General features: G+C 38.5%; 2 protein-coding genes and 1 non-coding gene across 3 annotated transcripts; 1 reads left to right on the top strand and 2 right to left on the bottom strand.

Annotated features, from left to right (window-relative positions):
- Window positions 1-464: 464 nt before the first annotated feature.
- TRNAQ-UUG (transfer RNA glutamine (anticodon UUG)) lies at window positions 465-536 on the bottom strand. Its single transcript has one exon. It is a non-coding gene; the product is annotated as a tRNA-Gln (tRNA).
- Window positions 537-543: 7 nt separating this feature from the next.
- On the top strand, window positions 544-9580 carry LOC104092632 (probable mitochondrial saccharopine dehydrogenase-like oxidoreductase At5g39410). The gene is made up of 2 exons (XM_009598276.4): window positions 544-1417; window positions 8715-9580. The coding sequence occupies exons 1-2, from the start codon at window positions 749-751 to the stop codon at window positions 9399-9401; spliced, it is 1356 nt and encodes a 451-aa protein (XP_009596571.1). The 5' UTR covers window positions 544-748; the 3' UTR covers window positions 9402-9580.
- Window positions 9581-9694: 114 nt separating this feature from the next.
- LOC104092631 (UDP-glycosyltransferase 13-like) lies at window positions 9695-11328 on the bottom strand. Its single transcript, XM_009598275.4, has 2 exons — window positions 9775-11328; window positions 9695-9741 (listed from the first exon to the last, which is right to left on the bottom strand). Exon 1 carries the CDS (start codon window positions 11239-11241, stop codon window positions 9802-9804), a length of 1440 nt encoding a protein of 479 aa, XP_009596570.3. The 5' UTR covers window positions 11242-11328; the 3' UTR covers window positions 9695-9741; window positions 9775-9801.
- Between the last annotated feature and the right edge of the window lie 2133 nt (window positions 11329-13461).

Below are 13461 nucleotides of genomic sequence, written 5' to 3'. Positions count from 1 at the left end.
TTGATTAGTTCGCGTTTGCTCTATGCCTCTACCTCATGTAGTTCATTAGTGTGTTATGATGATCAATTTTTATAACGAAATACAGTTAGACATATCTATAACAACATTCCTATATAATAATCATTTACTATAAAAGTCACGTTTTTTTCGGACAGGATTTTTATATTATGTTATAATGTATATTTTCTATGACAACATTTTACTATAACAAAAAAAAAAAAATCAGAACAAATGACAATGTTATAGAGAGGTTTGCTAAGTTGAGAAGAATCCAATGCAAATAGCAAATTGTTGAATTAAATTAATTCTAAAAAGTTTGATCAGATAGGTTAACATCGGACGTATCCCAATTCTAAAGACATGACATTTTGAGTGCGCTTTTGGAGTAAAATGAACAGGAAAAGATATAGGAACAATGAACAAAGAGAGGGAAAAAATAAAAGAAAAAAGAAGAAAAAGGAGATAGGTCCTACCGGGAGTCGAACCCAGGTCGCTGGATTCAAAGTCCAGAGTGCTAACCACTACACCATAGAACCGTGTTTGAATTTGTGACTGAAAAATGAAATAAGATCCATTATCTTTCTCTCAGATTCTGGGAGAGAATCACGGGATCATGGCAGTTGAGGCACGCATTTCCAGTCCCCTCTCTATTCGTCTCAAAGTTCACTCTCTATCTCTCCACTGATTAGCAATCCAAAGACGAAAACGAATCACACTATCCAACTAGTATTTGATTTCCGATCTAAAAATGTCTCAAAATCTCAATCCAAACCCAACTTACGACGTGATAATCTTAGGTGCCTCAGGTTTTACAGGCAAATACGTCATTAGAGAAGCTCTCAAATTCCTCAACGCTCCCTCTTCCCCATTAAAAAGCTTAGCTATAGCGGGCCGTAACAGTTCCAAACTTTCCCAGGCTCTCCAATGGGCAGCCCGTCCAAACCCACCACCCCAAATTCCAATCCTCACCGCCGACACAACCGACCCATCTTCTCTCCGCCACCTCGCTTCTCAGGCTAAGATCATTCTTAATTGTGTCGGCCCATTTCGTCTGTACGGTGAGCCCGTCGTTGAGGCCTGTGTTGATTCGGGTTGCGATTACTTGGATATATGTGGGGAGCCCGAGTTTATGGAGAGGATGGAAGTGAAGTACCATGAGAAGGCTGTGGATATGGGCTCTTTGATTGTTTCGGCTTGTGGGTTTGATTCTGTGCCTGCTGAATTGGGCTTGATGTTCAATTCGAGACAGTGGCTGCCGCCGGCTGTTCCTAATCAGGTTGAGGCTTACCTTAGTCTGGAATCGGACAAGAGAATTGTTGGAAACTTCGCGACGTATGAGTCGGCGGTGCTAGGTGTGGCTAACGCGGACAAATTACAGGAGCTCAGGCGCTCCAGGCCCAAGAGGCCCCGTCCTGTGGTAAGATTTTATGATTTCATTTGCTTACTAAAACATCCAATGTAATGAGGTCATCAGTGCTAGTTATCCAGTTATAGAGCTTGTTAGTCAACAACATAACATGACTGGTTGATGAAATCAAAGGGATCAATTCTGATGAACCCTAATTGGAAATGGAGAGCAGAAAGAGAGACGAGAGAGCACTGGGAGTTTAGAGAGAGAAACAATCGAGGAAAATGAATTCTGTTATTACTGTAACTGACAGTAAACATCAACAACAATATAATCCCACTAGTGGTGTCTGGGGAGGATAGTGTGTATGCAGACCTTACCCCTACCCTGGGTAGAGAGTTTGTTTCCGATAGACCCTCGGCTCCCTCCCTCCAAGAACTCCCCACCTTGCTCTTGGGGTGACTCGAACTCACAACCTCTTGGTTGGAAGTGAAGGGTGCTTACTACTAGATCAACTCACCCTTGTCTCTTATTACTGTAACTGACAGTACAAACATATATACATCAACTAATTCTAATTAATTCATCTAACCGACATTACTTAATACTCTACAGTTAAATAGACTAAACTAACATCTAGTCTCTTTTATGTAATACCCTTCTCAACACACCCCGTCAAGCTAGGTGGTGTAAAGATATCAAAAACACCTAGCTTGGAATTCAGGTACTCATGTTGCACTTTGTTCAAGCTCTTTGTCAGAATATCAGCTAGTTGATCTCTTGTTGTCACATACTCTGTTCTGACTAATCCTTCTTGAATTTTCTCCCTAATAAAGTGGCAGTCTATGTCGATATGCTTGGTCCGTTCATGAAACACAGGATTTGCAGCAATCTGCAATGCTGATTTGCTATCACAGAGGACAGTTACAGGCAGTTTGACCTCGACTCCCGTGTCTTTGATCAGTCCCAACAGCCATGTTAGTTCTGCAACCGAGGATGCTAAACTTCTATATTCAGCTTCTGCAGAACTTCTAGAAATTGTACTATGCTTCTTTGACTTCCAAGATACTAGAGAGTCACCAAACTTAATGAGAGAGCCTGTAACAGATTTTCTGGTATGAGGGCAGACTGCCCAGTCTGCATCACAGTATGCCGTGACTGTGTCCTTGTTATATCTTGATAATAGAATACCTTGTCCTGGCTGATTTTTCACATATCGTACAACTCTCAAAGCAGCCTCCATATGTGACTTCTTAGGACTTTGCAAGAACTGACTCAATGTTTGAACATTGTATGCTATGTCAGGCCTTGTTACTGTAAGATAAAGAAGTTTTCCTATCAATCTCTGGTAACTTCTTACATCAGATAGTAGTTCATCCTGCTCTTTGTTATTTGTTCCCACATGATCATCAAACTCCTTAGTGGTAAGTTTGATATATGTTTCAAGACGTGTAACAGCTAGCTTGGCTGCCCCTAACCCCACTCCAGAGATAAGTTCTAGAGCATATTTCCTTTGATGCATCAACAGGCCCTGCTCTGATCTAGCAAATTCTATACCAAGAAAGTACTTTAGGTCTCCTAGATCCTTCATCTTGAAAGCTTGTTGCAGTTTTGTTTTTGTCTTAGTAATAAGACTAATATGTGTCCCAGTTATCAGCAGGTCATCAACATAAACTAGTACAACTGTGATGCCACCCTCAGTCTTTTGGACAAACAAGGAATGGTCATGCTGGCTCTGCAGAAAACCAAAGCTAAGTAGTGCCTCTGTTAACTTGGCATTCTATTGCCTTGGTGCTTGCTTGAGACCATACAAGGATTTTATGAGCCTGCAAACTGGTCTTGACTCCCCCTGGCTCTTAAATCCTTGTGGTAAGTCCATATAAATCTCATCATGCAAATCCCCTTCGAGGAATGCATTGTAGACATCCATTTGATGTATGTGCCACTTCTTGGCAGCTGCAATTGCTAAAACAGTTCTAACTGTAACCATCTTGACTACATGAGAAAAAGTCTCCTGATAGTCAATACCCTCCTGTTGGCTGTATCCCTTTGCAACCAGTTGGGCTTTGAATCTTTCAACCTCTCCTGTGGCCTTATATTTAATTCTGTAGATCCATTTGCAACCAATTGGATGTTTACCAGCTGGTAGAGACACAATGTCCCAGGTATGATTGTCTTCAAGTGCAGCAATCTCAAATTTCATTGCTTCTATCCACCTGGGATCTCTACTGGCTTCTTCATAGGTATTAGGCTCCACAATAGAGGAGAAGGCTGCTATGTAAGCTTGATACTTGGGAGTCAGCCTCTCATAGGACACATAATTGGATATGGCATATAGAACATCCTTGTGAACATTGAGGGTAACAAAATCCTTCAACCAAATAGGAGGATTCTTCTCCCTAGTGGATCTTCTGATAGTGGCAGCATCATTAGTCTCCATTGGAGGTGATGTAGCTGAAGTTGTTGAGTCTCCCTCACTAGTAGATTCTGTATTTGAGGTATCATTTATGCTGAGATTGGGATTGTTAGGAACAACACTAGAAGATTCAGTAGATGACCTATGTGTAGGACTAGTTTGAGGCTCAACGGGTGAATTTGAGTACTCATCTGGAACATACACAGGTGCAGGAGAGGAGGTGCTTGTTTGAAAGGGAAACACCTCTTCTTTGAAGGCTACATCTCTATTAACAAAGAACACATGGTTGGACAAGTTATAGAGAATATACCCTTTCTGAACATCTGAATACCCCATATGGACTGCCATCCTTGTTCTGGTTTGAAACTTGTCAGTTTCCTGCACAACTTTGGCATAACAAAGGCAACCTAGCACCCTTAAATGTTCCAACTGAGGTTTCCTACTATACAGCAGCTCATAAGGAGATCTGCCTCCAGTGACAAGTGAAGGCATCTTGATGAGATAAATTGCTGCAAGTATACAATGGCCCTAAAACTTAAGAGGAATAGAGGCCTGAAATCTGATTGCCCTTGTTACCTCTAAAATGTGCCTATGCTTTCTCTCAGCAACTCCATTCTGCTGAGGACTGTATGCACAGGTTCTTTGATGAACAATTCCTAGTTTCTTGAACATATCCTCACATACACTGTTAACAAATTCTGTACCATTGTCAGTCCTCACAACTTTAACTATTTTGTTGAACTGAGTACTCACATACATTAGAAACTGTTGCAAGGCCACACACAGACATCAGTCTTGAGTTTTAACAGAAAGAGCCAAGTCATTCTAGTGTAGTCATCAACAATTGTCAAAAAGTATTTATTACTATCAAATGTAGCAGTTTTGTAGGGGCCCCATACATCCACATGAATCATGTCAAATGCACTTATGCTTTTAATGCTACTAGGTGGAAATGGAAGTCTAGGCTGTTTAGCACAGGGACAAACACTACACTTATTGACAGTAGCAGATATATGTGATAAAGTACAGGAAAACATTCTCTTTAGAACTATAGAGGAGACATGGCCAAGTCTTCTGTGCCAAAGTGCAATGTCCACTTTATTCCCTGCATTACAAGCTTGAGCTGCTAATGATATTGCCACAGGCTTTCCAGGAGGTTGGTTGAGTAGAATGTAGAGCCCATCCTCTTCCTTACCAATCTCCCTCATCCTCCCATTGAAGAGATCCTGGAAGATACAAAAGTTAGGAAAGAATGCCACACAACAACATAAACCTCTAGTCACCTTAGAGACTGATAGCAAGTTGTACTTAAACTCTGGGAGATAAAAAACATTCTTGAGTATGCTTCTGTCAGAAATAGGACTGGCACCTATATGTGTAACTTGTGTGACATCACCAATAGGCAGAAACACCTTCTTAGACTTAACTGGTACAACAGAAGACTGATCTAGTAGGTTAATGTTAGACACCATATGATTTGTAGCACCAGTGTCAATAATCCACTCCTGTTGACTATTAGAGTTAGAAGCCAAGCAGGCACTATCTGTATCTGTTTCTTCTGTTTATTGTTCACTAGAGACAGAAGCCAAGCAAGCACTACTTATACCTGCTACATTTGCAGATGAAGAGGATGAGGAGCAGGTAGCTTTGTTAAGCATTTGTAAAATTTGATCATATTGCTCATTGGTGAAGGTACAGGCAAGAGGTGCCGATGGAGTGGCTGAGGCAGCATTAGAAAACCTGGCTTGAGTTTCCAACTGCTGGCCAGTTTGTGTCATCTGAGGAGCACCAATCACACTCATGTGTTGTCCAGTATATGCCATCTGTGGAGCACTCATTCTGCCCATATTCTGCCCAGTAAATGGCTTCTGTGGGGATGTGCTATCAGTAGGGCTTTGGTTTTCACACTCAGCCAAGGCACTATAGGCATTATTACCTCCTGAACCACTCTTCTTTTTGAACTTGAAGTCGGCAGGATACCCTACAATCTTGTAACAGTTCTCGTTACTATGCCCTTTAATCTTGCAAAATTCACATTGTATGTTGTAATTCTTCTTAAACTTCTGATTGTTGCCAGGTCTGGAGCTATATAGGGTTGTGGACTCAAAGTTGTTGACATTCATATTCACAGTAGGAGTAGCTCCAAGGATACCTGTAGTAGCTGCTATAGCCCTTTGGCTTTCATCACTAATAAGCACGGCATAAGCTTGGTTGACATTAGGTAAGGGAACCATTAATAGAATTTGACTTCTAGCTTGCATATACGAGTCATTAAGCCCCATGAGGAACTGATATACTCTCAGTCTTTGAAGAAACACAAGGAAATCCTTTGATTTTGGACAATCACATCCAGGGGAAGTCATTAGGGCATCAAACTCATCCCATAAGTCCTTTAACTTTGAGTAATATACAGAAATAGATGAGTTACCTTGTGTTAGGGTTGCAATGTCTTTGTGTAGATTGAATGAACGAGTATCATTGACCTTATTGAACCTTTCTCTAAGATCTTCCCAGACGGCATGTGCATTTGTTGCATAAGCAATACCGCTCACTAAATTTGGAGCCACAGAGTTCATTAGCCATGACAGAACAATTGCATTACACCTTTTCCATTGATACCAGTACTTGTTGCGAAATCTCTCCTTCCACGTTCCATCCACCATTCCGAGCTTCTTCCGACCTAACAGAGCAATTCACATAGAGCGATACCACACTGAGTAATTATCGGAGCTTGTCAATTAGAAAGAGATCAGAGAGATGCCACTGGTATCCCCTGGGGCAAGATAGAGAGAGTAACTGCAACTGTAATTCCTTCTTCAAATTCATCATCAGACGATGCCTTTGAAGTAGTTTCTGCAGAGGCGTGGTCGAGATCTTCAATCGCCGTTGAAATTGAAAGATTGAGCTAGAGATAAGAACGAGAACTGATTGATGAGAGATTAGAAGCAGAAAATAGAGATCGAATCCACGAGCTCGAATCTGAAGCTCATGGCTCTGATACCATGATGAAATCAAAGGGATCAATTCTGATGAACCCTAATTGGAAATGGAGAGCAGAAAGAGAGACGAGAGAGCACTAGGAGTTTAGAGAGAGAAATAATTGGGGAAAATGAATTATGTTATTACTGTAACTGACAGTACAAACATATATACATCAACTAATTCTAACTAGTTCATCTATCCGACATTACTTAATACTCTACAGTTAAATAGACTAAACTACCCTTCTACATCTAGTCTCTTTTATGTAATACCCTTCTCAACACTGGTACACGGGTCAAATGTGAATCAATATGTATGAAGATCTTTACAAATTCTTAATGAAGCTGATTGGAAAGAATCTATGCATCCAACCCAAAAAACTTTTAAGACTATGCCTGCAGGAGTCCTAGACTTCTATGAACTTTTTTGAAAGTACACTGCTCATGTAGGACAAATATAACGTTACACCCTCTTTGTGGACTAGAACGCGGGATTACGAGCATGTGAATGTACTTATCAAATGTTGACTTGATACCATGCGAAAGAATTTGAGCATCCAACACAAAACCTTGAAGGCTATGGGTGGACTAGCTCAAGATTTATATGAACCCCTTTTTGAAGCCCTTACACTAATGTGGAGAAAATATAACCAACATTTACGTGTTAATCATAAATTTAGATCTGGCTTGCCATAATTCACGGTTTCTGGCAACTCCTGCATTCTTTGTGGGGAAAATATTAGGTAAATTTAAATGGTCGACTAGATAGCATGAATCAAAAGAAATGGAAACGGATGTACCGGAAGTGTGCTTTTAGCAGGCAATAATCCCTCTTTGATTTTAACCAGTTGACACTTAAATCTTGTATCATGGGACGATGGATTAATATAAAGTTGGATTGTAGATTGTTATCTGTTCTTATGACCCCAAAACAGCTGGATTGTAATCTGTAAGTGGTATTAAAATGTGACTACTGCCATGAGAATCTCTAGTTTCATGCTTCGTGTTTTCTTTTCTGTTTTCTTTCTTCTAATTGAGGCACGCACAGATAAACATTTACAACAAGTAGTTCTATCAGTCTACTTGCCACAGCCAACAACTATTTGATGCAGCACTACTATCTAGTCTTGTGGTGGGCCGATTAGGTGGCAGGGAGTGATGGTACATAGGCTGCAGAGAGGATGCTAATTTGAGAAATGATTGTCCTTTAAAAAGATTGCATGAATAATGAGAAAAACTAGTGGAATTAGATCTGAATGCAGTGGAAATAATGCAGAGACCTAGAAACGATTATATGCTCTGCCCTGGGAAGGCTTGAAACAACAACATATGTCAAATCGTTGCATAACTTTCTATCTTCACTATTCTTTTGTTCCAAGAGAGCAATGCTGCAGGTTAAGAAGCAATTGATCCTTTACAGTTTAGAAGTCAATTGGTCATTATGTGTTCAAACATGTGAATTTTAGTCAAAATCCAAAGTCAATTACATTACGGTCGTTTTCCTCATTTGCAGAATGTTATACAATGTATTTTACATTTGGAACTTTGAGAACCCAATTTAACTGTTTCTGTAGGACGCATGTTGTAGTCAATATTTGATGATGTTGATGAGTATACAGTAAGGATTCATAAACCTTATGATGGATAAGCATATTTATGTGAATGATGGGGATTCATGAACCTTATGGTTGATTTCTGGTGGCATGGATGAGTAGATGATGGGGATTTATAAACTTTATGATCGATGTATATGACATGAATGAGTATGTAATAGAGATTAATTGTTAAATGGACTCTATATATGTGATACCTGCTATATTTGCTAAATTTTACATTGCACATGGACATACGTATGTACCACGCAGCTATGGGGACAACATCATTCATGCCTTCCCTATTAAATAACACATTAGATCTGCGAAACATTTTATCTCTCTCTCACTCTCTAATATTTTCCTGTTTGTCTCAGATTCCTGGTCCTCGTCCTCCTAAAGGTCCATTGCTGGACCACCTAAAGGAAGTTGGTGTTTGGGCTGTAAAGCTACCATCAGCAGATGCAATTGTAGTGCGGAGAACACTTTCATGTTTGGCTGAAAATCCTGGTGGTTTACCTGGTGTTAAAGAAAGCACTGAACAGATTGAAAGGAGGGAGGCTTTTTGGTCAACCATAAAGCCAGCGCACTTTGGTGTGAAGATAGCTTCGAAATCTCTGTTAGGAGTTATTCGTTTCATTACAGTTGGGGTTTTCATTGGTCTCTTTGGTAAAACTGGTATCGGCAGATGGCTGCTCTTGAAATTCCCTTCATTGTTCAGTCTTGGATGGTTCAGGAAAAAAGGTCCAACTGAAGATGAAGTGGCAAGTGCTACCTTTAAGATGTGGTTTGTTGGACATGGATTTAGTGACGACAGTCTTGCATCACAAGGAAACAGGAAACCCGATACGGAGATAATTACAAGAGTAATGGGACCTGAGATTGGTTATTTGACAACTCCTATCATTCTTGTCCAGTGTGCCCTCATTTTGCTCAAGGAACGAGATAATCTTCCAAAGGGAGGTGTTTTCCCCCCTGGGATTGTGTTTGGCGCGACAGACCTCCAAGACAGGCTTCAACAAAATGGAATATCTTTTGATGTTATTTCAAAGAACAATGTCTAACTAAATGGTAGTTCCGTGCAGTTTTAGTCATATGGGGGCATCTGAATTTATGCCAAAGGGCGAATAATTCTACATATCCTTTTGCTTTCTTTGTGTGTTCTCTTCTGACTGTATTTTCTGTACTTTTTATATGCTTTCTGAATGCCTTAGGTGTTTCCTCAGCATTTTTCTTTCCAGAACTCTCTCCAGAATCCCTGTCCATCTTTCCTTTTACTTCTTTAACGTTTTGAGGTAACTGGATAAGCTTTATTTTATTTTGACGATGTGTTATGGTCTGTTAAGTTCTGCGAATCTTTTGGCTTTAACAACATACAAGTTCTATTTACAATAAGTTATACAACTAAAGGAAGAATTGAGAGGAAGTGTTGATAACAAGCTTTCCAATAATGGTGCAGATACATCATTTTTCTTCTGCTTGTAACGTTTCGATGAATTTCCTGAGCCTCTTCTCAGAGCTCCCTCCGACTCCCTTGGCCTTTCTAGCCTGTTCCCTCACTTTCATAGCCTTAACCTTCATATCAACATCTCCCATCAAGTTTTTCACCATCTTTGCCATCTCTTCACCGTTTACTAGATTTTCCTCGCCCCAACCCCATTCTTTTACCCACCTCCCCAATCCCGCCTTCTCTACAACTTCTGCATTGAACTTTTGATCACCATGTTGTGGCCATGCCAGAATTGGTACTCCTGACCAAGCTGCATTCATCACTGAATCCCATTCGCACTGGTTCATGAAAAGTCCAATGGCTGGATGTTCTATAATGGCTTCCTCATACTCCCCTGCTTTCACTATTTTCCCTTTCTTTTCCATCTCATCCAGGACTGTACTTCCAAACAACTCCAGAAGCTCTTCTTTTAGCACCCATATAAACTTATATCCACATATCTCTAGTCCTTTCCCTATTTCTCTTAATTGTTGTGAAGAAATCGGCTCTCTAGTACCAAAGCTAACATAAACAACTGATTCAGCAGGTTGTTCATCTAACCATGGAAACTGATTGTCTTCTCCTAGCTTGTTATTTCCCACAGGACCAACAGGAAAAACAAGTGGAAGAGAACTTGTTAGTCTTCCTTCATCGAGGGCAGCAATTGTTTCTGGTTCAAACCATTCAAAGGTGTTCAGAAAAACACCGGTCACTTGAGGGAGAGATCGAGAATTTGGCAGCAAATAGGCTTTCAAGACATAGTTTGAAGGTGAATCATCCAGCCATGAACGAGGGATGCTTGATTTTGGAACCGATCCTAAACCTGGGATCTCGAGATTGCTTGAAAGGTTTTTAAATGCAGTAGGATTTTCGGACAGCAGTACTGGAAGGTAAGCTACAGTAGAGTAAAATTTAGCTGATGTCGTTGAGATAATGTAAAGGGGAATGTTGAGATTAATAGAAACTTGTGAAAGACTTGATGCAATAATAAAATCGGAGACAATTGCAGAAACTGGTTCATTCAAAGAATCTATCAGAGGGCCGAGCTGGGGAAGTGAGTTACTAATGGCATCAATTTGTATGATGAAAGGATCATTAATTTTGGAAGCTGAGGTATTCAAAGGAAGAATATGAAAATCTAGTTGCTTGATTTCAGGGTAATTGGAGAAAAAGTTGGTGATGAGTTTCGACGTTGTAGTAAAGATTTCAAGTTTCATTGTGATGAAGGTGATTTTACATTTCTGTGAAGCTAACACGGAAGCTAGTCGTAAAAATGGAACCATTTGTCCGACTCCCAAACCACTAGGGAAAAATAATATGTGAACTGGCTTTGCAGAGTTGACACTAGAATTAGACATCTTGATGGATTGACTGGTGCAAATCGAGGAATTGAAGAATGATTTATGCAGAAACATATGCTTATATTAAAGAATAAGGCGCTGCTGCGATCATATTTGTGCACATCATTATCATATTATTGTTTGGGATTCAGTAAAGAGAGAAGAAAAATAATTTAGTACAATTAGGTATTAGTTCACTTTCATATGCTTGTTTTGTAGTTTGAGGAACAGGAAAAGGAATCAACTTTAGTATCTCCACCAGATCACAAAACAATGTCACGCTTCGGTTAATTAGATTTTACTAATGTTTGGAACTGTAATTTAGCTTCAAATTAAAGGAACTCTCATATGTAACATAACAAAATGGATAACGCCAGGGGAGAATGAATCTGAAATTAACGTGAGTAAAGCTCGGATTTTAGTTCTTCGTTTAGATAAAGAACCAATTGCAGTCCAAAGAAATGCTAATCTTACCTAACTTTCGTGTGTATTTATATGGCGGCTAGTTTCAAGTAAACAAATTTGACAGTCTTGGTTGATTTGGCAATTTTCTTAAGTGGTAAATTAGTACAACTTGAAAGAACAAGAAACTCTAGGTAAGATTATAAGTTTCAGGACGGATGTCTCGGAGTTCGAGTCCTAAAATAGAGAAATTTTTGGTAAAGGCGCTACCCCTTAGTACAATAGTACTTACTAATAAATTAGTGATTTAAGGGGTCGTTTATCTATAGTCTGTCTGGCCAAATATATTTTATTTTTGTCAAAAGTGATTTTTTGGCCAAAAGTATTATTTTTTTCAAAAATTGAGGTGTTTGACTAACCTTTTAGAAGGAAAAAAATATTTTTGAGGAGAAGCAGAAAAAAATATTTTTTCTCCAAAAGCACTTTTCCAAGAAGTACTTTTGAGGGAAAAAAAATATACTTAGAACCAGTTTTTAAAAGCTTGGTCAAACACAAATTATCGCTCAAAAGTATTTTTCAAATTAATTAATCAAACACAAACTGTTTATCACCAAAAATATTTTTTTGAAAAGTATTTTTGAGAAAAGTAGCTCTCAAAATAAGCTGATTTTAGAAGTTTGGCCAAATGGGCTACTTACCAAGGAAGAAAATCATGTTGTCCAACGGCTTCTAATTAATAGTCTGTTTGGCCAAGCTTCTAAAATCTACTTATTTTGGTGAGAAGCAAGTTGTATTTGACTAATTAATTTGAAAAGTATTTTTGAACAGTAATTATTGTTTGACCAAGCGTTTAAAAACTGCTTCAAAGTGTATTTTTCTAAGTGTTTTTGGGGAAAAAAAAATTTATGTTTCTGAAAAACTCCTTTTACTTCTTCTCAAAAATATTTTTTTTCTTCTAAAAATTTGATCAAATATGAAAAATAATACTTTTGACAAAAAAAAGTTTGGTCAAACATGCCATAAGACATGAAAGGTCCAAGTTGCAGAATATGTGGAAAACTGATAATCGTCTTGCCACCGTTGAGGACTTCAATTGACTATGCCTCGAACCGATAGATTCTTGAAATCCGACAGATCTTTCATAATGTTTGTTGGAGAAGACTGGACTTATTAATTTTTACACATAATCGTCCAAGACTTGCTTGCATTTAGCAATACCAAAGCTACTCATTTTGTCACGGGTGACGGCTCAAGCACCTAAAGTGACCCCTAATTCTTTTAAAAAAGGTTCTGATATATATATATATTTGAAGTATATTCTTCTAATTTTTTAAGATACAAAATTTTTAATCGATTTCTTCTAATAATTAATTGATAATATGGTCAACTTATTTAATTTTTCTTTAGACATTATTGATGTTAAGTAGATTTTATCAATTTTAATTTTTAAAAACTTCTTTTCATTGAGGCAGCTATTATAGGAACTGTTAGCATTATTCTATAAGCAATATAAACATTTGAAAAGGAATCAAATTTTTTCATCTAATTGAGTATATCGATTAAATTATCGGCAAATGGCTAAATATACCCTTGTACTTTCGAAAATGGTCTAAGAATACCTATCGTAATACTATTGGGCTATCTATACCCCTCTCATCACACTTTGGAACAAAAATACCCTTATTTTAGATGGAGTGCCACGTGGCAGCACCAGATGAAAACGACACATTTCTTTTTTTACCCGATCCGTTTTAAAAAACCCACCATCCGACCTAATTTTCACCCAAGGCTAAATTTAGCATACTTTGATCTAAAACAATTTTTTGTAAAAATTGGGAAAAAATGCTTTAAAAAAATATTTTTCAGTTTTTTTATAAGCATTTTTTTTGTAAA

Source organism: Nicotiana tomentosiformis, chromosome 2 (genome assembly GCF_000390325.3).
Source record: "Nicotiana tomentosiformis chromosome 2, ASM39032v3, whole genome shotgun sequence".
NCBI lineage: Eukaryota > Viridiplantae > Streptophyta > Magnoliopsida > Solanales > Solanaceae > Nicotiana > Nicotiana tomentosiformis.
The sequence above is the reverse complement of the archived record's forward strand: the minus strand, read 5'-3'. Positions and strand labels throughout refer to the sequence as shown.